Source organism: Tiliqua scincoides, chromosome 3, assembly GCF_035046505.1.
Source record: "Tiliqua scincoides isolate rTilSci1 chromosome 3, rTilSci1.hap2, whole genome shotgun sequence".
NCBI lineage: Eukaryota > Metazoa > Chordata > Lepidosauria > Squamata > Scincidae > Tiliqua > Tiliqua scincoides.
The window spans coordinates 236,938,614-236,965,762 of record NC_089823.1 but is presented as its reverse complement, the minus strand read 5'-3'; the positions used below and the strand labels follow the sequence as shown (position 1 = coordinate 236,965,762).

Below are 27,149 nucleotides of genomic sequence, written 5' to 3'. Positions count from 1 at the left end.
TAGCTTGCACTTTCACTAGGAAGATCTCCTGGAATTGGGATGGGGGGAGGACATCTCAGGAATAAACCCAGACTTTGCTGGACAGATCTGGACTTTTCTTCGGCCTGGTAGGAACCCTCCCACACTGACCCCAGCTAGTCTGCTCCTTTCATCCCTCTTTGGAGAGGATGCCCCCCTGAGTTTTTATAGGCTGGCTTACCCAGAACAGACCTCCACATTGTCCTGCAGCCAGATCAGGTGGATTGTCTCGGACCAGTAAGTAGGTGTGAGTTAAACTCAGCAGGGACTGGGAGGACACATGGCCACTGGACAAGGCTTTTGTTCCTCTGGGCGATACCAGGCAGACTGGTGCTCTCAGCAGCCAGAGGAATGCTGCAGGTGAAATTTTTCCAATGCCTTTTCCACTTTGTTGGGAAAGACTCCTGTGTGCCAAACTGCTGTTACAAGCCCAGGAGTACAGCTGAGGGGTAAAGGTTGCAACCCTTTAGGAACTGGTATTGATAGCTGTCCTGCTCTCTAGAGGTGGCATCCAGCTGCTGAAGGGCAAACTACAGAAAATACCCTTTGCCTGCCTGCCCCGCTTGGGGGCTTCCCAATGATTTCTGGTTAGCCATTACTGTTGGCATCCTTCAGTCTTGGAAGACTATGGTGTCACGCTCTGAACGGTGGTTCTGGAACAGAGTGTCCTCTCCAGTGCGCGAAGCCTGGGTAAAGTAGGTATGGAGGATAGGCTGTTACCCATGCAGCAAATCCCCCCTCTCCACATCGCTGAAATGGTGCAATGGAAAGGCAGAAGCCAATACGGTTGGTTCCAGCAGCGTTGCAGGAGTTGCCAGAACGTGACTGTGTTCAGCCATGAACTGCCTCAGGGACTCCGGCTCCGGATTTTGCCTCGAGGTTGACTCCTGAAGCCTTTTCCATAACTGGATGTAGCCGCAAGGCAGCAGAGGTTTGGGATCAGAGTTTTCCTGCTCTCAGATGAGCTGCCTTCCCAGGCTGACGTGTCCCATCTACCCAGTGGCTGTTTAGTCGCCTCTTACAACAAGTACAGCCAAACTGAGGGCCTAGTCTTATCCCCAGCCCCCAGGGGGCAAGGAATGCTCGACAACAGACCCTGGTCTGCTTCTTGAGCTTTACTCAGAGTCCCTGCGTGGTCCTGCCAGCCTCACCATCTCAGAACGGGGCAAGGCCTCGAGGATTCTGTCCTGCCAGGGATGGGCACACAGTCTACTGAGAATTGCCACGCATGTTTGGTGGACCTGGATGGGTGCTGGGCAAGGTCAGGCATTTGCTCGCTTGTCCAAGGGAAGCTCACATTAGAGGGGGCCAAAGTACAGGAACCAATACTTGGCTTGATGACTTTTAATCTTCCATTTGTGCATTGACAGTAATTATGACCATAAAAACCTGCTGATTTAACTGCTCAAGGAAGCTGCATTTCTATATCTGGCACTCTCTCCGTGCCAGCTTGCAGGATGGAATGCAGAGAGGAAGGATATCTGCTCAGGACTCCTACTGAAAAACACTCACAAAGGCTGCCCGAATGTTTCCAAAGACTTTGACCTGCCGCATTTGTGGAAAAAATCCTTCTCCTCACATGGCCCAAACCTGATGTTTCAGGAACTCAGAACTGAACGTTGGGCATGTTTCCCATGTACTTCCAGTTACGCAAATAAGTCCCTTTGCTATGAGGAAATTTTGGTATAACAGTGCAGCTCATACAGTCCACTAGAGTGAGGGGGTACAACTCTGCCAATGGGAAGTCCCGGGTTCATTCTAGCATCTATTGGTAAGACCTTTTTCTGTCTGAACCCTTGGAGAGCCACCACCACCCATGTACTGGCCTAGCTGGACACAGGGTCCAACCTAGTGTAAGGGAACTTCTCGGATGCATGAAATAATATCTTTTGTGACACACACGCATGGGTGTTTCTGCCAGGAGACTCTGTTCCTGACCTGTCATGCACATGCCTGATCTCATCTGATCTCAGAAGCTAAGCAGAGTCAGGCCTGGTTAGTACTTGGATGGGAGACTGCCTGGGAATACTAGGTGCTGTAGGCTTATTCCTATAGTCTTTCGAGACTGAAGGTTGCCAACCTAAATGTTCTTCAACAACCTACGAATGGAATTTCCAACATGCAACTGTTGCATTAGAACAGGGGTGCCCAAAGCCTGGCCTGGGGGCCATTTGCGGTCATTGGGGACCCCCAATCTGGCCCACAGGTAGACCTCAATCTCCTATGAGCCTCTGGCTCACCGGAGACTAGCTGGAGTCTGCGCTGGCCTGACACAACTGCTCTCGGTATAACTGCCAACTGTTTGACCTCTTGCGCAAGCTGTGGACTGGAAGCTCCCTTCGCTGCTTGCTGTTTCAAGCTTCACTGTGAAGCAGCAGTGGCAGTAAAGGAAAGGCCGGTCTTGCTTTGCACAAGGCCTTTTATAGGTCTTGAGCTATTGCAAGACCATTCATATAAGTTCCATCTCTAATACGTTCATTTATGTAAATATATTCAAATTTGAAATGTAAATTAATACTTTTCTTTCCCGGCCCCCAACACAGTGTCAGAGAGATGATTTGGCCTCCTGCCTAAAAGTGTGGACACCTCTGCTTTAGAACGTACCAAGATAGTTGTATCTCTTCATTTGTTCTGCCCCTCTGTAAGTAACACAGCAAAGCTCTGAGGCAGGATCACTGTACTTTGCTTGCGTACAGTGGTGTAGCTAGAGGGGGTGCAAAGCACTAAGTTTTGCAGGGAGCCTCACTCCCCCTCTTCTTCGGAGCCAGGTGTAGATCTCCCACCACCCAGATGCTTCATTTCGGCTTCATTTCTGCTCATCCTGCAGTTGCTGCCAGATGTCCTTTGATGTTCTGCCTTCATTGGCTTCCATTTTCTAAAAGTTTACATTCCAGACTGTACCTTTGTTTTGAAATCTCTCTGCACTTCCGCTCCTTCTGGTCTCTCTTTATTTGCCTTTGCACTATCTTCACCTGCTGATACTTTTCTCTTGGCAAAACTGCAGCTACCTCTTTTGTGGCTTTTTTTCTTTTTTTGTTTTCCTTTCCCCAAGTTGGGGCCCCTTTTTCCTGGAACTCCCTGCCTTGATAATCTCCTCCCACCCCTTGAAAGTGTTTAAACAGCACTTGCAAACTTATCTGTTCTACTGAGCCTTTGACCTCTAATCTTTATCTCTCTTCCTCTTTCTTTATGGTCTTGTCTAATGGGAGACAAGCTGGATGTGATGGGGAAGTTCTGCAGTGAGAACTCCTGAAATCCTTCCTTTCTTCTTCAAAAGAAAGCCATGGGGGAGATTATTTGGGGCATTCGGAGGAGGAAAAGGGGCACGCCTCTGTTTTGCTCTCACTGCCAGGAATGGCTCTGAAGGGGCCCCTTTGTACGGCAAGTTGAGACACCTCCAAAACTGCGCTTTGCACCCCTCTAGCTACACGACTGTTTAATACTGAATTGCATCTGATGGATAACATGACATGGTAGTCATGTTGACATAGGTCATGTCTAGAGGTGCCCTCCATAGACACCCATCAATAGTGATGGACAAATCTGAAAGCAAATTAAGGGGTAAAATTTCACATTCGGAATACAAATTCAGATTTCAGATCCAAAATTTCACCTTCAAAGACCAATGGTGGAACTGATTTCAAATATTTACAAATACTGTACTGCAGTGGTTCTCACACATTTATCACCGGGACCCACTTTTTAGAAACAGAATCTGTCAGGACCCACCGGAAGTGGTCATGACCAGAAGTGACATCCTCAAGCAGGAAAATGTTTAATAATACTAGGCTGCAATCCTACCTACACTTATCCTAGAGCAGTGGTTCTCAAACTATGGGTCAGGACCCACTTGGTGGGTTGCGAACCAATTTCAGGTGGGTCCCTATTCATTTCAGTTTTTTATTTTTAATTTATTAGACTTGATGCTCCCCTGGTATGTGACTGCATTTGGGGAAATATTACAGATCTATACTTTTAATAGGCTACTCTGCATATGCTTTTCACAATGATGGTCAATGGGGCTTACTCCTGGGTATGTGTGGGTAGGATTGCAGCCTAGGATTGTTAAAAATTTCCTTGCTCGATGATGTCACTTCCTTTCATGACATCACTTCAGTGGGTCCTGACAGATTCTGTTTCTAAAAAGTGGGTCCCGGTGCGAAAAGTGTGAGAACCACTGCCCTAGAGTAAGTCCCATTTACTATCATTGTTAAAAGCATACACAGAGTAGCCTCTTAAAAGGTCAGATCTGTCACATTTCCCCAAATGCAGTCACATCCCATGGTAGCATCAAGTCTAATATATTAAAAATAAAAAATTAAAATAAATGGGGACCCACCTGAAAATGGCTCACAACCCACCTAATGGGTCCCGACCCACCATTTGAGAAACACTGCTGTGCAGGTTTTGGTTCTCCTGGAGACCCCTCTAAGGGTAAGCTCTGCCTCCTGCTGGCTAAACTTTGCATCACACATATTCGGACTCACCCTCTGATTGTAGACTGTAAAATTGTCGTACAAGTTCACGATGCACTCAGCCTTCTTGAGGAACTTGCTGTAGGAGGAATCTGTCCACCAGTGCATCAGGTTGCCGTGGCGATCGTACTGGCCTCCTGTGAAAGAATCGGTCAGGGAACTGAATGTGCCCTTCCAGTTGGACACACTGTGCTGGAGATACAATCCAGAAGTCTCAGCTGTGCCTCCTCCCTGAGCCATTTCTGCCCACTCAGAGCTGGTCTCGTTCCTGAACTTGGTGGAATGGCAGTTGTGGTCCTGCCCGTTCACACAGCGCACAATCTCACTGGGAAGTTCTCCTGTGCAAGAGGCCCACTGGGACAAAGAAGAGCACGCTTGCACACCTTTAATTCGTTCCAGGGGATTGTTACACAGGAGAACTTTCCAGTGGAATCATGTGTCTTTATTGACCCAATCGTCTCCCCACCACCCGCTGATACAGCCACACCAAAAAGGCGCATGCTGTATCCAGCAGGGGGAGGGGATGGAGTGAGAGGCTTAGGAAGGGAAAGGGATTTAAATCCCCTTTCCCCCCTATAAGTCTTCTGCCCCACAATACCTCCTTGGACCTGCACCAGCAATGCCACTTGCACAAGTTTGAGGTAAGAAATGGGGCAGGGAGGCTGTGGGTAAGAAGGATAGGATCTGCATGCCATAGGATCCGCATGCTGTATAGGATAGGCACATGCCATCACCACTAGATCACCCGCTCTCACAGTCTTCCCACGCATCCCCATCCAATTTTGCCCCCTCCCTGCCCCTGTTCCACTCTCCCCCACCCTTCCACTCTACCCTTGCCACCTTCCTGCCAGCACTGGTGGAAAAGGACTAGGCTGCCTGGCTCCTGTTGAGGAGGTCACTTTACTTCAGGGTAAGGCTGCTTCTCCTCCCATAGCTGACAGCCAGAATCCCTGAGTAACCTTTCTTTTTCAGACTCCTGCCTTTGTCTTGGTCTTATCTATTCCTTGTCTCATTGAGCAAGCAGAGGGACCAATTTTTCCCAGCAGAAATAGAGCAGCAGCGGCGGGGGGGGGGAATCAGAGACCCCTACTCACACCCTCGCCAGGGCATCTTGGTTTTGTCTGTTAAGGTGTTCTTGGCTCACCAAGCACATCCAGAATGAATGAGGTGAAACTATTTGCAGAGTGGAAGCATTTGTGAGGAGGGGTGAGCCAAAAGTAGGATCCAGAACACACCTTAGGATGAACTGCTGAGATATTTTTACCCTGCTTCAATATGCATTACACTGGATTAGGAGTCACTCTCTAAATGTTTCTAATCCTCCATTATATATGCTGACAGCAGCGAGAATAACATATGCAAATCATAGGAAAGCAGCCAAAAAATGAAATATCTAAACAAGATCCAGGAGATACTTACAAAAAAAATCAAAAAAAAAAAAAAAATCCCCAACTTTGTTGTTAACTATCAAACAACCTATGGAGATTAATACAGGCCCTCTCCTAGTGTACTGTGAGAGTATTTTCAGCACTTAATTTGCAATTAAGTGTGTTTTCTCTATCTGTGTGTCAATTTTTGCATTTTGTTAAGATGGAGAGAGAGAGAGAGAGAGAGAGAGAGAGAGAGAGAGAGAGAGAGAGAGAGCTAAAAATGGAATATAATCTATCTATCAAATAAAGATTCTACAAAGTCCTAAGACCTGATTTTGGGTACATTTGAGGTTAAACTGTAAAAAAGAGCTAAATCTCATAAGAACATTTGTTCAGATTCAGTTTTTTACATTCTATATCAGCAATTTTCAACCAGTGTGCTGCAAATGGTCCACAGGTGTGCCATGGGAGTTTATGGGAGGGTCATCTGTTAGTATGGGGAATTGGGGGATGTGAGCCCCCACCGGCAGCATGGTTTGTCTTGTCAAATGTCAAAAAACTGATGATGTGCCTTGACAATTTTAGCACCTTGCCAGTGTGCTGTGAGATGAAAAAAGATGAAAATCAGTGCCCTAGATCAATGATGGCAACAGTTGTTTTCAACGATGGTCAAGAGCCACCCATTGGGTAGATACTTTTGTGAAGAGAAATGCTTTGTCCCATGGAAATGCACTCTAATTCTGCCTATTTAATAGGTTATATGTAAGTAATGTAACTGCAGTCCATCAGTGCATAGGGGAATCAGTAAGGTGGTCACAGATATAGGTGTTTCTGAAGAATAAACTCCTGCAGTCAACAACTCATCCTGTCATCCCTTGCCTGGTACCCTTATTCATTAGCAATCTCCACTGGAATTGGGTACAAAGTCCACCTCCTCGGACCTGTGGACATAGCAATGGATGCTATACATTGATTTGAGGGAGGGAGACTCACCCCAGTCATCGTAGCCATGTGTCAGTTCATGCCCAATGATTGTGCCAATTCCACCATAATTCAGAGACCTGTAGGTGGGAGACAAATACTGTGGATGTCTGGGATGTTGAGAGAACGGGATGTGGTGTAACCCTCCCTCAAACAACAAGTTGGTACTGGCCGTGGAAAGGTGCAGGTAGAGGGGAGTGAGAATCCCCCACTTCCAGCAACATCCTCCTCTCACAAAGAAGGGCTTGTTCCCTACTGAATGTGTGAAAGAGTAGCAGGGGTCTTGAGCAAATTTGCTGCGTGTGTGACATGCTCCTGACCCCCGAGAAGGGCAGTGCTGGTTTGGGAATTCCTCCCAAGGAATGGGGTAGTGCCAGGCCAAAATCCTCAGCACCTGGTAGAGTATGGAGAAGGAGCAGACCGAGAATCTCCAGCCTTAAACCCTCTCAATCTCTCTTCCAGCAGCTGGGCTGAAGGCACTTACTGTGGAAATTCCGGGTCATAGAGAGTGGGCTGAAGGATCCCAGCTGGGAACACTGTGGGGAAAACAAGAAGACATGGGTTATTCCAGGCACAGGTAGGGTCAGCCTGGAGTGCATTTCAGAAGGAAAAAAAAAAAAAAAAGATGAAGCAGAGCTGTGATAAGCTTTATAATGCATCAATGTATTTGAAATAAAGGACATCACCCCCAATTTGTAATCAGGTTCACTACTTTACAGACTAGCCCTGTCCTTAAGAAAAAAACCAAAAAACCAAGAAGAAGCAAGTTTCTAGTTCTCAATTTTATGAGGAGAGGCTTTAAGACAATGAAGATGGCTTCCTTGTTCTATGTTCTGAGGAATACTAATGTCAGACTAGAGCAAGTCTCAGTGGAGGTTCTAGAGCCCAGGTCTATAGCACTCTAAAGGCTGCATCCCACAGTACTCTTTCCTAGGGGATACACTTGAGGTTTGTCTTATGCATAGTCCACCTTCAATGATCCCCTTCTACTAGCTGCCAACATCACATAAGTTCCAGTTCTCCCTTTTCTTGGAAAAGAGGACAGTGCATTGAATGGCTATGTAAAACTGTGCTATCTGGAGATATGAAGAGTCCCTGCGACGAAAAATGGGTCTAGGCTTTTCAAGGACACCAACAGGATAAGTTAGAAAGCCTTGTTTAATTTTAGTAAAAATTGCCAATGAAGCTCAAGGGGTGACCTTGGGACACTCACCATTTCTCAGCCTAACATACGTATCTTGCAGGAATGTTGTTGTGAGGATGAGTGGGGGTGGGAAGCCATGTGCACTGCCCTGAGTTCCCTGGAGGAGGGGCTGGGCATAAAAGTGAGCAATAACGATGATACTAAATGGAAAGCCAGGTGACGCTTGCCCATACCCATCTGGTTCTTGTTGGGAAGATAGTACGCATTCAGTGCTTGGGGGGGCAACAACCACCTGCAATGAGAGGAGACGCCATAATCAACAAAGACCCAGGACATGCTGCTGCTGAAGAACCCCCCAGAAGGGATAAGAAGCACCCCCCAGAAGGGATAAGAAGCACACTGTGATGCTGGGGACAGGGTCTGCAGCATCCCCTGGAGGAAAGGAGCACCCTAAACTCCACTGCCTGACCTCCAGGCTCAGCTCTTCCACCTCTAGACTTTACTGCCCAACACAAGTCCACTGGGAAGGAAATGAGGGTATCCCCATGCCTCTTCTGCCCTTATAACAGTGACGGGGGGGGGGGGGAGGAGGGCGTGTGTGTGTTGGGTCATTTTGTAGTGGAGAATTTGTGTGACGGAGAGTCAAGGAACACAGGAAGATGCTGTTGGTCCATCTAGTTCAGTAATGTCAACTCTGGTGGGCGGTGGCTCTCAGAAAAGGGTTTGCCTGGAGATGCTGCTGGACCTTCTAGCTGTCAAACAGGTGCTCTGCCCTTGAGCCACAACCCCTTCCCTTGAAACAGCAAATCCACAGTCCAGTTCCTATCCTTGCCAAGATTATGGGAGCACAGCAGTGGGGCTGGCCACTTGCAAAGGTGCTTGGTGAGGGGGAGGAGCTGGGCTCCATGGCTCCTCCCACACCCACTGAATCTCCCCTGCAAATCTCCCACTGAGGTTATTTTCCCATTTTTTTGTAGCCACTGGGGAAAAACTTTAAAAATTGCTGAGTCGGTGAGAAACCCAACCTTGCTGAAAACATTGCAGGCTGTGGTGGAATGACTTCTTGCCTGCCCCCCCCCGCCTCCCCCCCCCAAAAAAATGTCTCCTTGCTTGTATGGAATGAACAGTCTGGGAAAGAGAAGACTAAGGGAACTGGGGAAAGGGAGCAATACTCAAGCTTGAATCCCTGCAGCAGCTTTCTGGAAGCAATACCTCCACGTGCCACTCACACCCAGGGAACCTAGAGATGCTCAAGGAGGACATGGACAGTCACACACCAACCAGGGGTGGTCTATGTAGGTGCTGGCAAAAGAAGAGATACCTACGCTGACTTGTCCACTTCCTGCCGGATCTTCTTCACTGACAGCTTAATGCTGAACCCGATGCTGTTGAGGATGTTCCTGAAGTAGCTTTTCTCGTGGACTTCAAACTGCAGAAAGAGGCAGCCGAGATTAGATTTGGGGGATGAAAGATCTCACCAGGTCTTTGAATGGAGGACTTGGGGTGAAAATCGATTGAGGCTTCTATCTTGTCCACATGTGTCTGGAAGTAAGCCCTATTGACTATAATGAGATTTACATTTGAGTAAACACACATAGGATTGGGCTGTGAACTAGTCAGGCGAGAGACCATAAAACTACACAGGCCAACACACATTTTGCTTCCTTAAACGTTACACCAATTCCTGGGTACATTTGGGGTGCCGATTCAGAAAATGGCATCTGTTTTGCCCTATCACGTCTAGTTTTGGAGACACGGCATAGCCTCTTTAGCGAATGGTTCAAGCAGCTTCCTCATGAGGATGCTGCTTGAACCATTTGCTAATGAGGCTATACTGTATCTCCAAAAGTAGATGTGATAGGACAAAACGGATGCCATTTCTGGAATTGGCACCCCAAATTCATATCAGACCACCATAAAGTTTGGGTAAAAATTTTCTGACCCTCAATTTTGTAGGCCTGTGCTATCAGTTGAATAGTGCCTTTTGTGGCTGGTTAGGACATGAAGGGCACTGTAGTCTTTGATGGCTCCACATCAGACCCCTTTGACATCCAAAGCGGAGTGAAGCAGGGCTGTGTTCTTGCGCCAACCTTGTTTGGGATACTCTTTGCTGTCCTGCTGAAGCATGCCTTTGAAACTGCAACAGAAGGCATCTATCTCCGGACCAGATTAGACGGAAAGCTCTTCAACCTCTCCAGACTGAGAGCAAAGTCCAGCTGAAATGTCTGCGTGTCTTCCATGATGATGCAGCTGTCACTACCCACTCTGTCAAAGATCTCCAGCAGCTCATGGATCGTTTTAGCAAGGCCTGCCAAGATTTTGGACTGACGATCAGCCTTAAGAAAACACAGGTCATGGTTCAGGATGTGGACTCACCTCCCTGCATTACAATCTCTGCGCATGAACTGGAGGTTGTCCATGACTTCGTGTACCTTGGCTCAATGATCTCCGACACTCTTTCGCCGAGCTAACCGATACTGATACCGAGCTAACAAACGCATCGGTAAAGCAGCTACCACGTTTTCCAGACTCACAAAGAGAGTCTGGTCCAACAAGAAGCTGACGGAACATACCAAGATCCAGGTCTACAGAGCTTGCATCTTGAGTACACTTCTGTACTAACGCGAGTCATGGACTCTTCGCTCACAACAGGAGAGGAAACTGAATGCTTTCCACATGCGCTGCCTCCGACGCATTCTCGGCATCACCTGGCAGGACAAAGTTCCAAACAAGACAGTCCTGGAATGTGCTGGAATCCCTAGCATGTATGCACTGCTGAAACAGAGACGCCTGCGTTGGCTTGGTCATGTTGTGAGAATGGATGATGGCCAGATCCCAAAGGATCTCCTCTATGGAGAACTCGTGCAAGGAAAGCGCCCTACTGGTAGACCAGCTCTAATGTCTGAAGAGCAGAACAGTGTCAGATGGCTTAAGAAAATGAACCAAACTGTATGTTACAGTGGCAGGCAAATTACTAAGCCTGCAAATTGTATCTCTTTAGTTAACAAATGAATCAACTTAAAGCTGTCATTGACTGATTAATTGAGGGCCAATATGAATTGATAGGTGCAGATTTTAAGCAACTTACAGAGCAATCCTATGCATGTTTACTTGGAGGAATGTTTCACTGTGTTCAGTGTGGTTTACCTTCTGGAAAATTGCACACTTATTTATTTTTATTCATAGTATTTTTATCCCACTCCCACACTAAAGGGGACACAAGGCAGCTACTTGTAGGCCCTGCTCCTTTTTATGTTCCACCAGGACAAGGAGGAATTGACTGATAGGGGCAAGGGCTCAGGAAGCTCTCATCTCTTGACAGTCCCTGCAAGCGCAGCCACCTTGGTTGCAAAGGCAGTTCCAGGCAGGACCAAGCTACAATAAGGGCCTCTGAACTGGTCTGAGAAGTTTCTTGCAGGGAAGGGCAGTAGCCAGAGGGGCAGCTGTTTGGCCTGGGGGCTGTTTCTTGTGAGGAGGGACAGTATCATAGCCAGGTGGTGGCCGCAGTAAGTACTGCAGTTTCTGCAATATCATTGCTGCCCAGAATGGCTTCAAGGGTGAGTGGGAGGGGATGCTTACACGGTGTGTTGCGCCGTCTGTGGGACTTACTGTGCCGCCACCCCCTCCAGCTACACTACTGGGGAGGGTTCACCACAATCTCAAATGGGCACCTATTCTGAGATTTTTGTAAGATGCCCTTTTATTTAAATTTAATGGATTAATCAGCAGATTAATCCAAAAGCAAGTGCTTATTAATCAACCAACAATTCTTCAAATGCTTAATTTGCTGAGCTGTCAATCTTTCCCTAGACTCAGTCCCGGGGAGGATTTTCTATGAAAGTGCAGCCGGTGCTCTCCTCACACACTTGCCTCGTATTCCTTGTCAATGGCATCCGGGTTGAGCAGGAAATCTGGGTAGCCGATCATCACCATCATATGTTGCAGCTGCAAGAGGAATAGCACTCAGGCACTGCAGAAGCACCGCGTGTGACCTGTGCAAGAGAAGCTCATAGGCATGCATGAAGAAGGAGCTGGAGGCTTCCACAGCCTGAAGGGAAGGAAGCCTGCACTTCTTTTTGCTCCTGTGCGTCCACACCTGCAGTGCACCCCCATCTCACTCACAGCTTCCCTTCTGATACCGCAAAAATGCTTAGGAAGTGCTCAGAACCTGGAAGTGGCTCGGGAGGAAAGTGGTGCCAGCACTGCCATTCGGTTGTGAGGCTCAGGCTTGCACAGCCTCAACAGCAGCCAGAGTGAGGAGTCCTGGAAAGGTGAATGCAGCAGGAAGCTTTGGCAGAGGAAGGGTTGCTCTGGCCAAGTCCCACCATCTTCAGCAGGGCTCCTCACTCATGCCCCTGTTCTCTTCTGCTATGGCACCCCCTCTGGCCTTACCTTCCTTCCCCTTCCTCTCCCTCTGCCTTTCAGAAGTGAGCACATACCCTCCATCCACCCATTTTTTTCTGGAAGGAAAGAAGGGGTAGAACCAGTGATGTAGCTAGAGGGGGTGCAAAGCACTAAGTTTTGCAGAGAGCCTTACTGCAGTGTGCAAGGGGCCTCTCCTTCTTCCCCTTCAGAGCCAGGTGAACACCTTCCTTTTGCTCCCATCACCAGAAATGGCTCCAAAGGTGTGGGGGAGGGTCTGCTTGCATGCTGCGGTGAGGCTCCCTGCAAAACTTAGCGCTTTGCACCACCTCTAGCTACGCCACTGTTTAGAACAACACTGCAGCAGCGCACACTGACTGGGCAGGAAGAGAAGTAGGATTGCAGTCAATTCCTTGCCTGCTTGGCTCTTAAAGTTGAGTCCATCCCATGCAGGGGTGGAGATTTGAGATTTTGAGATGGTTTCAGAACTTGACAGGTGGGAGATGACTGGTTTAAATAGCCCAACACATGGGCCAGTCACCTAAGCCTTTCCCATGAAGCCAGTACCCCTTTCCACATTTGGGACCCATGTGGTCAATCTTGCCTTTGTGGTGGGGCCTTTAAAACGATACCTCAGTCATGTAGGGGCTGCTCACGAGAAAGCATTTCCCACATGGCCAAAGTAACTGCCATGCTTGCCAGCAGTACTGGAGTATCCACCACAATAAAAGCATCTCTGCCTGGATCCTGATGGCTCTACTGGCAGACTGCACATTCCGCCATTGGAGCCCACAGATCGGTTTGGGCTGTTGATCTGTATTATAAGATCTTGAGTCTGCAACATCAAGCACTGCCTGGATTCCTCCTCAGTCCAGACCTCCTCCCCACCTTGGCTCGAGCAGCTTGCCGTGTCTCTTCATCCATCCAGTCCAGCTCTTCCAGCCGCCGATCCAGAATGTGTTTGATGTCTTCAACTAATTGCTGCACCTGATCAAGAGAGATCATGCAGGGATCAAAGGTGATGTGTGTGAGCATGAAGGACCTGTTCTCTCTTCCAAGCAACTTAAAGCAGAGAAAGACACACACTTCTCACTCGCTAGTGATCAGTACTTATTACCTGGATCCAGAAGGACTGTTTCCTACTTGTCAATTGCTAAGATGGGAATGAAACATCAACTAAGCACTCTCGACGGTGAGCAGCATTCCTAATTTGCAGCAACTTAAAAATATGTCCCATATTATGCTTTATTCTCAACACCTGCTTTTCTGTGTTTATGCTGAACTATCACTCATATCCAGAGTTATAAAACATTTGGTGTCCCTTGTTTCAAAGAGCCTTGTCCCTACTTAGTCATTATTAAGAAAACTTCTCATTGTCCCTCAATTTTTCAAGACCAGGACATGGGATTTGTGACAGTCTGGGGTTCAGTTAAGGCTGAGCTGAACTGGAAGGGGCACACTTTACACACATACCCAAAATCTTTGGAGGTTTTGTTTGTTTGTGGGGTGTGCTTTGTGTAAGCATAAAAAACTATTTGTAAGGGGGAATGTGTTGGGGGAAAAGGAGGACCCTATCTTCAGTGCCAGGGCAACTCAGCTGAAGGTGTCTGTCCCTAATCCAGCTGCATGCAGATGACTTGTTTTGGCAAAATGGGATGTGCATCCAAATAAGGACCATTGAAAATAACACAGTGCAATTTACCTCTGAATCAGACGCATGTTAGAAAGTGGCTGTTGTCCATCCACACTGCATTGCTTCCAACAATTGTGCCCTTGATGCATAACCCTCCCTAGAATCGGCCACACTCCATGCAACTGGAGGCGGGTCAGTGTGAAAGTCTGACTGCACTGAGCTAGCAGGCAATTGGTTATTATATCCTAGCGGCTTCTCGCATGAACAGAAGGCACTTTGTCTTGCATAACAGGGGTCAATTTCTGCCAATGTCTCTTTCCCTTTGCAGCCTACTGTGTTGCAGTCCAACCTGTTCCAGTGGGTCCCGCAACCCTTAGGAGCAGATTTTTGCACTGGTCACGATAAGAAAACCGGATTTCTTGATGTGCTAAATGACTGTGGCTTAGAGCAGCTAGTCACGGAGCCCACCAGAGGGCAGGTGACTCTGGATTTAATATTGTGCGGTATGCAGGACCTGGTTAGAGATGTAAATGTTACTGAGCCATTGGGGAACAGTGATCATGCTGCGATCCGTATTGACGTGCACGTTGGGGGAAGAATACCGGGCAAATCTCTAACAAAAACCCTTGACTTCCGATGGGCGGACTTCCCTCAAATGAGGAGGCTGGTTAGAAGGAGGTTGAAAGGGAAGGTAAAAAGAGTCCAATCTCTCCAGAGTGCATGGAGGCTGCTTAAAACAACAGTAATAGAGGCCCAGCTGAGGTGTATACCGCAAAGAAAGCAGGGTTCCACTAAATCCAGGAGGGTGCCCGCATGGCTAACCAGCCAAGTTAGAGAGGCTGTGAAGGGCAAGGAAGCTTCCTTCCGCAAATGGAAGTCTTGCCCTAATGAGGAGAATAAAAAGGAACATAAACTGTGGCAAAAGAAATGTAAGAAGGTGATATGGGAGGCCAAGCGAGACTATGAGGAACGCATGGCCAGCAACATTAAGGGGAATAATAAAAGCTTCTTCAAATATGTTAGAAGCAGGAAACCCGCCAGAGAAGCGGTTGGCCCTCTGGATGGTGAGGGAGGGAAAGGGGAGATAAAAGGAGACTTAGAGATGGCAGAGAAATTAAATGAGTTCTTTGCATCTGTCTTCATGGCAGAAGACCTTGGGCAGATACCGCTGCCCGAACGGCCCCTCCTAACCGAGGAGTTAAGTCAGATAGAGGTTAAAAGAGAAGATGTTTCAGACCTCATTGATAAATTAAAGATCAATAAGTCACCGGGCCCTGATGGCATCCACCCAAGAGTTATTAAGGAATTGAAGAATGAAGTTGCAGATCTTTTGACTAAGGTATGCAACTTGTCCCTCAAAACGGCCACGGTGCCAGAAGATTGGAGGATAGCAAATGTCACGCCTATCTTTAAAAAGGGAAAGAGGGGGGACCCGGGAAACAATAGGCCGGTCAGCCTAACATCCATACCGGGTAAGATGGTGGAATGCCTCATCAAAGATAGGATCTCAAAACACATAGACGAACAGACCTTGCAGAGGGAGAGTCAGCATGGCTTCTGTAAGGGTAAGTCTTGCCTCACCAACCTTATAGAATTCTTTGAAGTCAACAGGCATGTGGATGTGGGAGAACCCGTGGACACTATATATCTAGACTTTCAGAAGGCGTTTGACACGGTCCCTCACCAAAGGCTACTGAAAAATCTCCACAGTCAGGGAATTAGAGGACAGGTCCTCTCGTGGATTGAGAACTGGTTGGAGGCCAGGAAGCAGAGAGTGGGTGTCAATGGGCAATTTTCACAATGGAAGAGAGGTGAAAAGTGGTGTGCCCCAAGGATCTGTCCTGGGACCGGTGCTTTTCAACCTCTTCATAAATGACCTGGAGACAGGGGTGAGCAGTGAGGTGGCTAAGTTTGCAGATGACACCAAACTTTTCCGAGTGGTGAAGACCAGAAGTGATTGTGAGGAGCTCCAGAAAGATCTCTCCAGACTGGCAGAATGGGCAGCAAAATGGCAGATGCGCTTCAATGTCAGTAAGTGTAAAGTCATGCACACTTGAGCAAAAAATCAAAACTTTAGATATAGGCTAATGGGTTCTGAGCTGTCTGTGACAGATCAGGAGAGAGATCTTGGGGTGGTGGTGGACAGGTCGATGAAAGTGTCGACCCAATGTGCGGCAGCAATGAAGAAGGCCAATTCTATGCTTGGGATCATTAGAAAAGGTATTGAGAACAAAACGGCTAGTATTATAATGCCGTTGTACAAATCTATGGTAAGTCCACACCTGGAGTATTGTGTCCAGTTCTTGTCGCCACATTTCAAAAAAGACATAGTGGAAATGGAAAAGGTGCAAAAGAGAGCGACTAAGATGATTACGGGGCTGGGGCACTTTCCTTATGAGGAAAGGCTACGGCGTTTGGGCCTCTTCAGCCTAGAAAAGAGATGCCTGAGGGGGGACATGATTGAGACATACAAAATTATGCAGGGGATGGACAGAGTGGATGGGGAGATGCTCTTTACACTCTCACATAATACCAGAACCAGGGGACATCCACTAAAATTGAGTGTTGGGAGGGTTAGGACAGACAAAAGAAAATATTATTTTACTCAGCATGTGGTTGGTCTGTGGAATTCCTTGCCACAGGATGTGGTGCTGGCATCTAGCCTAGACGCCTTTAAAAGGGGATTGGACAAGTTTCTGGAGGAAAAATCCATTACGGGGTACAAGCCATGATGTGTATGCGCAGCCTCCTGATTTTAGAAATGGGTTATGTCAGAATGCCAGATGCAAGGGAGGGCACCAGGATGAGGTCTCTTGTTATCTGGTGCCCTGGGGCATTTGGTGGGCCGCTGTGAGATACAGGAAGCTGGACTAGATGGGCCTATGGCCTGATCCAGTGGGGCTGTTCTTATGTTCTTATGTTCTTATTTTGGAGGGTACATTAGGAAGAAGGCGCCTTGGCAAAAATCATATCTGTACACAAAGAAAATACCTTCTGTTCATGGAATGATTACATCCCAACAAAACAACATCCCAACAAAACAACTAGCGCCATGCCGCAAAACAGGGAGTGTCGGTTGCCCAGGCAACAAAGATGTGTTCCCTCTTTTTCCCACAATAAAACTGAGAACAATGGGAGGATTTTACTTGGGCATGGATTGGCTATGCGTTGCCATGATGCCATCTTGGTCATTGTGTGATTCCTGATTGGCTGAAAGCCAACAGAGGAAAAAACCTTTCCTGTCTACTGAACTTCATGACCGTTTAGTGCAGAATTAGATTAAGTGTAGACTGTGGTCTTGTATCTCGGGCCATTATAGAATAATGAACTTTTCTAAAACCAAGTAGCAGCCTCTAGAGGGCAATGCAGCACCACAACACTCCTGAGGCCCAACAGCCCAGGATGGAGAGGGAAGAGAGCAGGACATCCTCTGTGATGCTGAGCAAGGGTTGGTAGCAGGTTGTGCGCATTCCTCTGTGATTAACTGCACCTGGGTTCATTTTAACAGACCAATCATTTGTGTGCAATGTACACAGGCTTGAATGGGGCGAGTGAACGACTGTACCCAAGCGCAAGCGAATATGGACTGTAACCAGGCACAAAGACATGCCCAGCTACAGTTTAACACATGTACTATTATCAACCACATTCAAATTTGGGTGTTGAAAAGTCCACATGGTGGGAAGGAGGAGCAAGGTTGGCCCATAGATGATGCTAACCATGTGAGCAGCTGGTTGCAGGGAGGAACAGGCAGACTTGGAGTTAGAGGGATGCCTTTAAACGTGTGCTACAAGCAAGCAAGAAGCAGATCGGGAGGCAGCAAACCAGTTCCCTGGCCTCATTCCCCTGACCTAAGACAGGGGGTTGGACTAGAAGATCTATTAGGTTCCTTCCAACTCTATGATTCAGTCCTTCCTTGCATGGTCCCTTTTAAAACAGAAAGTGCAGGACATGCTGGGAGTGATTCCCGCACTCCCTACTTCATTGAAGAGGCCTGTGGAAGCGAACCCCTGCCTTCTACACAGAATTTTAAGTGGCAGTGCCACCACCACTCTTCACAGAGGGTAATGTTTCCTCCTCTTAACCCTGGGTGCCCGTTGCTTTCGAAGAGATCTTAGAGTTGTTAGCCTAAGCCAAACTCTACTTTACAAACAGCCCTGCCCAGTAGCTTCCTATGAACTCCAGATTCTTTGATCTCACCGGTTGTTCATTGGTGGGCTGCAATTCTCACATTATTATTTTAGTTTACAAGAACGGCAATAAAAGTCAGGCCAGTAACTACCAACTGATCAGTTTAATAGATAACACAGCAAAAGTGTGTGCTGACTTCCTTCTTTATTGATCAGACGGCTGCGTGGAGGCAAACTGTATTTCTCCACTGGGACACGCAGTTTTCAAGCAGGCTTCTCTACACTGCATAATTGTTTTATTCTCAATCATCTTATCGTTAAAGATTTTGTAAACAGGAAAAGGCCACTTATGGCTGCTGTTGCTGTTGATTTGAGCAAGGGCTGAACAAGACAGACATAGCCAGTGGCATAGCTAGAAGGGGTGCAAAACACTAAGTTTTGCAGGGAGCTTTACCGCAGCATGCAAACGGCCCCTCCCTCTCCTCCTCCCCTATGGAGCCATTCTGGGCAAAGGGAGGCAGGGATGCAAATGCCTTTGTTTTGTACCCACCACCCAGAATGGCTCAGAACAGGAGGGGGAGGGGCTGCTTTCAGGTTGTGTTCAGGTGCCTGCAAAACTTAGTACTTTGTACCCCTTCTAATGTCACTGCTGGACACATTACAGTGTTTTTGAATTTGGAAGCACAAAGGATACTGTGCTTGGAATAGATCCTTTGAGACTCCTTAAGTGTATTCTTTCTGCACGTCTTAGAACTGAAACAGGGATTATTTCAGCCAAGAGGAGTATCTGCCTGTACATTTTTCAATATTGGATTCGATCACGATCAAGGCAGGCAGACTCTCCAAACTCTGCCTACAAGAAGATACTTCCAAAATGGTTGTGAAGAGGGATTCTTGGTGCCAAATATATGGATTTTCTCAGGCAAACGGTAAGGGTGAAAAGTCAGATGCGGCAAAAGCCAGTTTCAGAAGGGAGCAGGCAAGAACTCAGAACAAGAACTTTGGCATTAAATGACCCAATTTACACTGAACCCTCGATTTAACAGACTTCAGAAACAGATATTTTCTGCTCCATTAAAAACTAGTCTTCCACGCTTTGCACCAGTGTGTCTCCGCTGACTTCAATGCACTTGGATTTAACAGACTTTCAGTATTAATAGACACTCTTCATCCTATTAGTCTGGTACACTGAAGGTTCACTGTACTCATAATCATGAAAGATGTTTGATGGCTCTTTAGAAGTCTCTGATCAGGAGAACATTTGTGCTGTTCAGCTTGCAGCTGATGCCCTCCTCAGTCCTGGATGGTCATTGCAGGAAAATCCCAAATCCTTTAGATTCTACATTATGCGGTGAAGGAATCCCTGAGGATCAACCCTGAGGATCCCTGAGGATCAACTTCTCCTCTCTAGAAGACTGAAATGCTTAAACCATGGCATGAAAAGGACTATTGGCCAAACAAACACCTTCCCTGCTCTCTGAATTTCTATTAGCAAAAAATGGCAGAGATTTTGCCACAAAGGCTCTTTTTCTCTGCTTCTGCAGCAAGAGCACAGGTGCATCTCTCAGCTGTCCGTGTGGCAGGCAGACAGCATGACGAGTTAGTCTCTTTGGTTTCAATTTGCTTCTGCAATTTTAGGTTAATTTTAGGTTATAACCTAAAGTGTGTGTGTGTGTGTGTGTGTGGCATGGAGATGCATGAGGTGCTCTATGCTTGGGTTGTGAATGCTTGCGCACCTCACACAGCAGCAGTGGCGGTGCTTTTTGAGGGACCCTGGTGGGGTGGCTCTTCCTCACCTGCGTCCTCCATACCACACATCCCTGGTGCAGAGCCTGCCCCCGCCCCCTGAGATCCTGCTTCCCCACCACGCTCCACCGTGTGTGGGCACCTACCTTGGCCTTGCTGGAGGAAGAGAAGTATTCCTCCACAAAGAGGGCTCCCAAGGCCATCCCAAAGTGCTTGTTGGCTTGGCTCAGGCAGACCTTGCCCAGCTCCAGCTGCTTCTCGGCACCCTCCATCTCCTTGGCCAGCTCGTGGATGGCGTCTCGGAACGGCGTGGAGAGATGCTCGCTGAGCACCACCACAATGCGCCACAGCATGTAGTTGTGGAGGATCCTGGAGCAGAATGAAGGTCAGGTGGGTGGCTTAAGTCAGACTCGCAGCCCACTCCTAACTAAAATCCCACGCGGCTACGCAGTGGGGCAGGTGATGCTGTGCTGCGTCCTGCAGGGGAGTTTTGGCTGCTGGAGGTCTCCTGGAGGTAAGGGGAGGTTTGTCCCCTTGCGCCGGGGTAAGTCCCAGCAACTACAATGGATCAACTTGGACCTGCACAAGCTCTATAGTTGGGGTAAGTCCGCATTGATCCATTTCAGCAGCTCAGGCCTAGGGAGGGGGATAGGATACAGAGCAGACCAGTGCCAGCGACCCCACTCCCTCCCAAATCTGATCTGGCCACCCCTGTTGCTGCCTTCTGACGCGTTCCACCCCTCCATCCCCCATGCCTGTGCTAGACTTACCCGCTCTGGCAGACATCCCTGCAGCTCCCAGTGCCAAAGGAAAGGCTCCAGCCTTCCTGCCAGCACAACTGCAATGAACACTGTCACAAAGTGCTTTATGGTCCTTTTGCAGCAGCATTGCAGCTGGTACAACTGCAGGATAGGATTGGGCCATCAAGCGCCTTACATTCTTGCAGGGTGGAATAGTAGGAGCAGGGCAGAGGAGGTGGGAGAGCTTCCTCTGCACCTTCCCTTTCCATGCCCACGTCCGCTGCCTTCACTATTTGGGGCACAATTTCAGCCTCTCCTGCCCTGCTGAGCAAGTCCCCCGTCCTGCTTGTGTCCTTACCTGATAGGTGTGGTGTGGATGAGCTCAGACACCCGCTGCATGTAGTCTGTGGCCAGAAGCACGACCTCCTCCTTCTCTGAAAAACTGTCATGGAATATCCTGTCGAGCAGCCGCTTCCATTTCAGCTGGTACAGATGGAAAGAGTGCCCTCATTAGTCCCAGAAGAAGGCCTCATGGTCCCTCAGATGGCTGACCATCATGGCTCTCAAGTGTTACTGATGACAAACAGTATTTGTAGCTACATCATTGCTAAGGCATTTCTAGCAAAATGGCAGATGCGCTTCAATGTCAGTAAGTGTAAAGTCATGCACACTGGGGCAAAAAATCAAAACTTTAGATATAGGCTGATGGGTTCTGAGCTGTGTGTGACAGATCAGGAGAGAGATCTTGGGGTGGTGGTGGACAGGTCGATGAAAGTGTCGACCCAATGTGCGGTGGCAGTGAAGAAGGCCAATTCTATGCTTGGGATCATTAGGAAGGGTATTGAGAACAAAACGGCTAGTATTATAATGCCGTTGTATAAATCGATGGTAAGGCCACACTTGGTGTATTGTGTCCAGTTCTGGTCGCCGCATCTCAAACAAGACATAGTGGAAATGGAAAAGGTGCAAAAGAGAGCGATTAAGATGATTACGGGGCTGGGGCACCTTCCTTATGAGGAAAGGCTACGGCGTTTGGGCCTCTTCAGCCTAGAAAAGAGATGCCTGAGGGAGGACATGATTGAGACATACAAAATTATGCAGGGGATGGACAGAGTGGATAGAGAGATGCTCTTTACACTCTCACATAACACCAGAACCAGGGGACATTCACTAAAATTGAGTGTTGGGAGGGTCAGGACAGACAAAAGAAAATATTTTTTTACTCAGCGTGTGGTCGGTCTGTGGAACTCCTTACCACAGGATGTGGTGATGGCATCTGGCCTGGATGCCTTTAAAAGGGGATTGGACAAGTTTCTGGAGGAAAAATCCATTACTGGTTCTAAGCCATGATGTGTATGCGCAACCTCCTGATTTTAGAAATGGATTATGTCAGAATGCCAGATGCAAGGGAGGGCACCAGGATGAGGTCTCTTGTTATCTGGCGTGCTCCCTGGGGCATTTGGTGGGCCGCTGTGAGATACAGGAAGCTGGACTAGATGGGCCTATGGCCTGATCTAGTGGGGCTGTTCTTATGTTCTTATGTTATCCTTCCCTTTTCCCAAGGATCTCAGAGGAGTGTACCTGATGTGTGTGTCCCCCACCTTTATGCTAACATCCATGAGGGGTATATCAGAATGAGAAATAGTAACTGTCTCAAGGTGACCTTCATGCCTATAGGATTTGAACCTGGGTGTCTCTAGTTCTAGTCCAATACTAAGTCACTACTTCACACTGGTTTTCCATTGTTGCTTTCATTCCTTCTGTGGGTGTACCCAACCACCGGCTACTTAGTCGGAAGGCTGATTGAAGCCTACTTGAGTTGACAAGGAAAGGAGACGAACTAAGACCCAGCATGACGAAGCTCTTGGTTGGAGGGGGTGGGGCTCTGGCACTGTGCCCTCAAAAACTGGCCAGAGAGGACAAGCAGCCAGTCATGGCCACGGCCACCCCTAGGCTAAGCCTGCGCAAGGTGAGATTGGCCAAGCTGGCTGCAGTGCACCAGTCCTGTCATGGCGGCTCACTGAGGACTCTATCAGCCTGCTGTCTTTTCTGACTGCCATGTTTATGAGGTGCTTACGGGTGCTTGACCACAGAACTTACGTTAGGTGTGATGCGCTGCAGCTCTCCCAAGGTCACTTTGTTGTACATGGAGTTGATGTCCCTACGCAGGTCATCATACTCGGAAACCGTGATCTGTGAAAGATGTGGGGATGGGGAGGAAATGGACTGAATGACCCCTGTTCTGGCTCTGCCAAGAGCAGCAACTGGTACTGAGGCAAGAATCCTGCAGTCTCTGCCACTGCCAGCCAAAACTCCCAGAGCAGGGTCAGGGTGGGGTTCCCCTCCACACAGTTGAAATTGAGTGACTTTGGAAATGTAGTTTTTCTACATTCTGTGCTGTTGTAAGAATTTTGTGCTATTTAGGTTGCTGGACTGCTTTGCCAATCACAGTGAAAATCCCTCTTTACTCCTGGGCTCCAAGTGGATAACTGGTGCTTAAGAGCAGAGGAATTTGATAGCTGAATTTCCCAACAGTACTCCTTTTTTGTTACTAAAACTGAGAGTTAACAAACATTTAGCACATTCTCTGCCTGCATGCCACGTACTCATCCTGTGCGTACAACAACTTGGTTTTCTGTCACTTTGGTCATCGTGGCTTCTCCCAAAGAACCCTGGGAATTTTGGTCTGGTGCAGTGCTTAGCAAGCTCAGTGAGTTGTCCCAAGGCCCTCTTCACAGAATCCCATTCTCCAGGTTCCCCGGGGAGAGGAAATGGCTGTTCAACCTGGTTAACGGTTCAATTCTATACTTTGGAAATGGCCTTCTGAGCAGTACAGGATACAGTGTATAGTCTTAGATACTGGCACAGCTCTAGTGACAAAGCCCTGCCATTGTAGCCTCTGATGGCAGAGGCACGACACTATGCAGATGTGCCCTTACCACCTGTGCAAATACAACCAGCATCAACCCCAAAACAGGGTGGAGGCACAAGTGGGATGGGGGAAGCCTATGTATGCCATACCCTAAATCCACTCCAGTCATGCCCCAAATGTTGGTGGAATGCAATGCAGCGGCCACAGGCATCCAAAAACCCATAGAAAACAATGGGGGGGGGGAGACCACAAAATCTCAACTCCTGCCCACCCCTCCACCCTGTCCACTTTTCTATTGTGGAACAAAGACTATAGTTTGCAGCCTAAATTTATTTCAGTTCCAGCATAGGAGCATAAGTGATGGTTTGACACAGGAGGGAACAAGGAGCTGCCAGTTGTGTGCAGCATTTACAGGGGAAGTGGGGAATGGGCTTTGCTGCTGCCTGGGGAGCACCTTGTGGTCCAGGCCTACAAACTGCCACCAGAAACCACAGTCAGCACACGGTCTGGTGTGTCTTAATTCTTCCCTCCTGTCCATGGCCACTAGGCCTTCTTTCTAATGTTTGTGGTCAGCAGGTTCGCCAAGCAGGAGATTGGCTCTGCTGCTGGAGAAAAGGCAGCCAGGTCTCCTCCTGTTCTGGTCCTGTTTTTCTTTTGTGGTCACAGTGGGGACCATTTCCTATAGACCAAGCAGCTGGGAGCGGGGTAGAAGGAGGAGTTGATGCCTTTTCTCCCTCCAGAACAGGAACTATCAAGGCAGAGGCAATTGTGGGCTCCCTAAAGTGGGCACTCAGGGAGACCCAGACAGCTGAGGTTGAGATGGAGATGGTTGATCCTACACACTTACATTGGCCAATCTCTGCTCCAGCTGCAGGATCTCACTGGCCTTCTGCTCCACATTCTGAGCTCCCAGCAGGCCCAGCAGTCGTTCCATGAACACCCGGTAGGCAGCTAGGATCTGAAGAGGGACACACACAAGTCAGTGAGAGATGAGGTGAGTGAATGGCTCAGGAAGGGGAGTTGGCTCTAAGGTGAACTTAGTTCTTCTAGGCAGAGGTGGCAAAGCCACAATGGTCATCGTGCCCCAGAGATGAACGTTACTGACCATGCCCTGTGCATGATTGGGGAAAGGGCTTGGAACTGTGAGGACTAGGGCAACTCTCCAAAGCATCCCACCCTCACCCCGCCATTTGTAGGAACAATCCCTCCTAGAATTCAAGTCATGAGGGAGGGACCATTACATCACAGGTAGCTTCATCTGTGTATAAGCTCACCTTTTCACTTTCCTCATCCTGTCCCAGGTAGAGGGTTCGCTCAGACAATGTCAACCCATCTTGATCAATCTGCCAAGGTGGAGATAAAATGCATCAGCTGTTTAGCCTGAACAGAAGGGGTGGCTTCTCTCTCTGTGCCCCACACGCACTCACAAGTTACATGGTTACCAGACTGCCAGCTGGAGATCCGCTCAGTGCCTTCAAACCTAGAAAGATATGAGTCTTGGCATCTGCATCTTCTTCTAAACCTCTCCCTCCTAATGCTGTAACACCCCCACCCCTATTGTAGTGAGGATGTATGAAGTAGGGACAGATATACTCAGGTCAGCTTCCAGCAGCTTTCAGGGACTTGAGCCACGCTGGCTAGAAATTCACTTGTGACCAGGGACATGTGGCGGGTGGGGAGGCAGGTGAGGAAAAGCCTCCCCACTGGAGTCCTTTGAAAAGCAGAGCTTGTGAGTGCTTGCATGCCTAATGCAGCAGTGGTGGTTTTCAAAGGACTCTGGAGGGGAGGCTCTGCCTCAACTGCCTCACCTGCCTCCCCACCCACTGCATGTTCCTGCTCATGACCCACCTAGTGGGTCCCAACCCATAGTTTGAGAAATGCTGATTTACCAGAACATGTTGGATGTCCATTTTTTGTCCCCCCAGGACAGTTTCTATGTGTTCAACAGCGGCATAACGGAAAGAAATCCAACAGGTGCAGCTTCCTCCAACACGGAGATGAAGTAGGGGAGACCTGCACCTGTGAATTTCATTTTTACCTGCTGAATTGTCACCATACTGTGTGAATTTCTGTCACAGGGCTTTCAGAGGCACAGAAGTCCTGTAGAGGGAGAAACTGCTTTCTCAGTCCTGGCCCACTCCAGGCCTGTCTGCCCCTTGGCTCCTTCCTTGTCTCCAAGATCTTTTCATTTCCTCCACTCCAATCTCTTGCTTCCTCTCTGCGGATTGGGGGAGGCCACAATGCAACTTGCAGCCATGACCGTGTCACGATGTGGGTGATTTGGGCTGGGACTCTGCTTTGCCATGCACCGTCCTGTAGCACAGAGGGCGAGGGGGACTCTGGCGTTGAAACTGAATTGCCAATAAGAGAGGCAATTCGAGCCCCTCAGGAAGTCACAGCTCCCAGCTTGCACCAAACCCCAAATTTAAATAGCAAATGATGGTTCATATTAGTAGTCCTCTCTGTTCACTGACAGGCTCAGGTTTCAGTGAGAAATCCAGCATCAAAAATCCCACGGTCCTCATGTCCTAGTACTCTGATGGAAAAAATGAAGGGCTGATTTGGCTCACCCTGAGCAGCCGACAGGGGATGACTTCTGGATCACACTAGCACAAGGTGAGCTGCTTTGGCACAGGGCTTGGTAGCATCTACCCAGTACATCAGAGAGGGAAATCTAAACGCACTATGTGAGTATTACAGGTGGGCTACTTCTGTATAGGGCGCCAGTAGCATCTATGCAATATTCAGGGAACACACTCTGCATATGCTCAGAGTCTACCAGCTCTTTACTGGGGTTGTGTTTCAAAAAAAAAACAGCTGGAATTCTATTGTTCTTCCACCGATACTTGTCAGTCTCTTACAGAATCTGCAAAGAAGTAAAAAACTTGTACAAAACTGTAGGCTTGTGTGTATGTGGGGGGATTTCAAGGCAAACACTCTTTGGAAGCAGGTAAGCCCCCCCACCCTGGGATCCCTGCCTCTTTGCCTCCAGCTCAGCTCCCTCCCCCCTTACACATACTGCAGCTACTGAATGCCACTCAAACAAAAGTCTCTTCAGTCAAGAAACAATAAGCTAATGGGGACAGCCATGTGGGGAGCAATCAATCACAGGCCCAGTCAGATGCATTGAAACAATGATTTCTTCAGATCATTTTGCCCTGACTTGCTTTCATCTTCGGAGTGCTGGGAATGAGGCTCTGGGGACTTAAAAGGAGCCCTGTGCCCCTAGAGGGGCGACTCTTGGCAACTGGGAATGCAGGACTATCAAGAGGGCAGGGTCTCCTCTCCTGACCCTCCTGCGACTCCATGCAAGTCTAGAAAACATTATTCAGAATCCAAATTCAGCATCTGGAGAATGGAAGCCTTCATTTAAAACCAAAGACCATTTCTAGACCTTGTGGCTGGGCAGGCAAGCTTACAAATATGTGGGCAGCGCCAGGCAGAGCCAGCCCTGCCATAGGCCGGGTGAGGCATCCTACCTGAGGAGGTAGATTTGGGGATAGCAGGAGAAAGGGCAGCAGGATGTACATTATTTACATGGTTTTATTTATCCCACTGAGATTGGAGGCCATTTGAATTTGCCACAGCTGAAGAATTAAAATGTCTTTGGCTGTTCCCTTTACCTGGTAAATGCTTGGAAGGCAGTATGCCTCCTTGGTGGCAGCCCTTGCAAAATGG

The 27,149-nt window shown here is 48.3% G+C and overlaps 1 protein-coding gene across 2 annotated transcripts in view; it reads right to left on the bottom strand.

Moving 5' to 3' along the window:
• The window catches only part of ECEL1 (endothelin converting enzyme like 1), a 58,135-nt gene that overhangs the window by 4,002 nt on the left and 26,984 nt on the right, over positions 1 to 27,149 (bottom strand). Inside the window, exons 2-13 of one of the 2 annotated variants that reach the window (XM_066618976.1) lie at positions 24,746 to 24,814; positions 24,319 to 24,429; positions 22,700 to 22,792; positions 20,958 to 21,082; positions 20,006 to 20,228; positions 13,239 to 13,337; positions 11,859 to 11,933; positions 9,314 to 9,417; positions 8,222 to 8,280; positions 7,329 to 7,380; positions 6,857 to 6,924; positions 4,506 to 4,630 (exon numbers count right to left, since the gene is read on the bottom strand). In XM_066618976.1, the coding sequence (XP_066475073.1) occupies positions 4,506 to 4,630; positions 6,857 to 6,924; positions 7,329 to 7,380; positions 8,222 to 8,280; positions 9,314 to 9,417; positions 11,859 to 11,933; positions 13,239 to 13,337; positions 20,006 to 20,228; positions 20,958 to 21,082; positions 22,700 to 22,792; positions 24,319 to 24,429; positions 24,746 to 24,814 (1,203 nt within the window). The remainder of the gene's footprint in view (positions 1 to 4,505; positions 4,631 to 6,856; positions 6,925 to 7,328; positions 7,381 to 8,221; positions 8,281 to 9,313; positions 9,418 to 11,858; positions 11,934 to 13,238; positions 13,338 to 20,005; positions 20,229 to 20,957; positions 21,083 to 22,699; positions 22,793 to 24,318; positions 24,430 to 24,745; positions 24,815 to 27,149) is intronic. The other variant, XM_066618977.1, reaches the window with a different exon arrangement.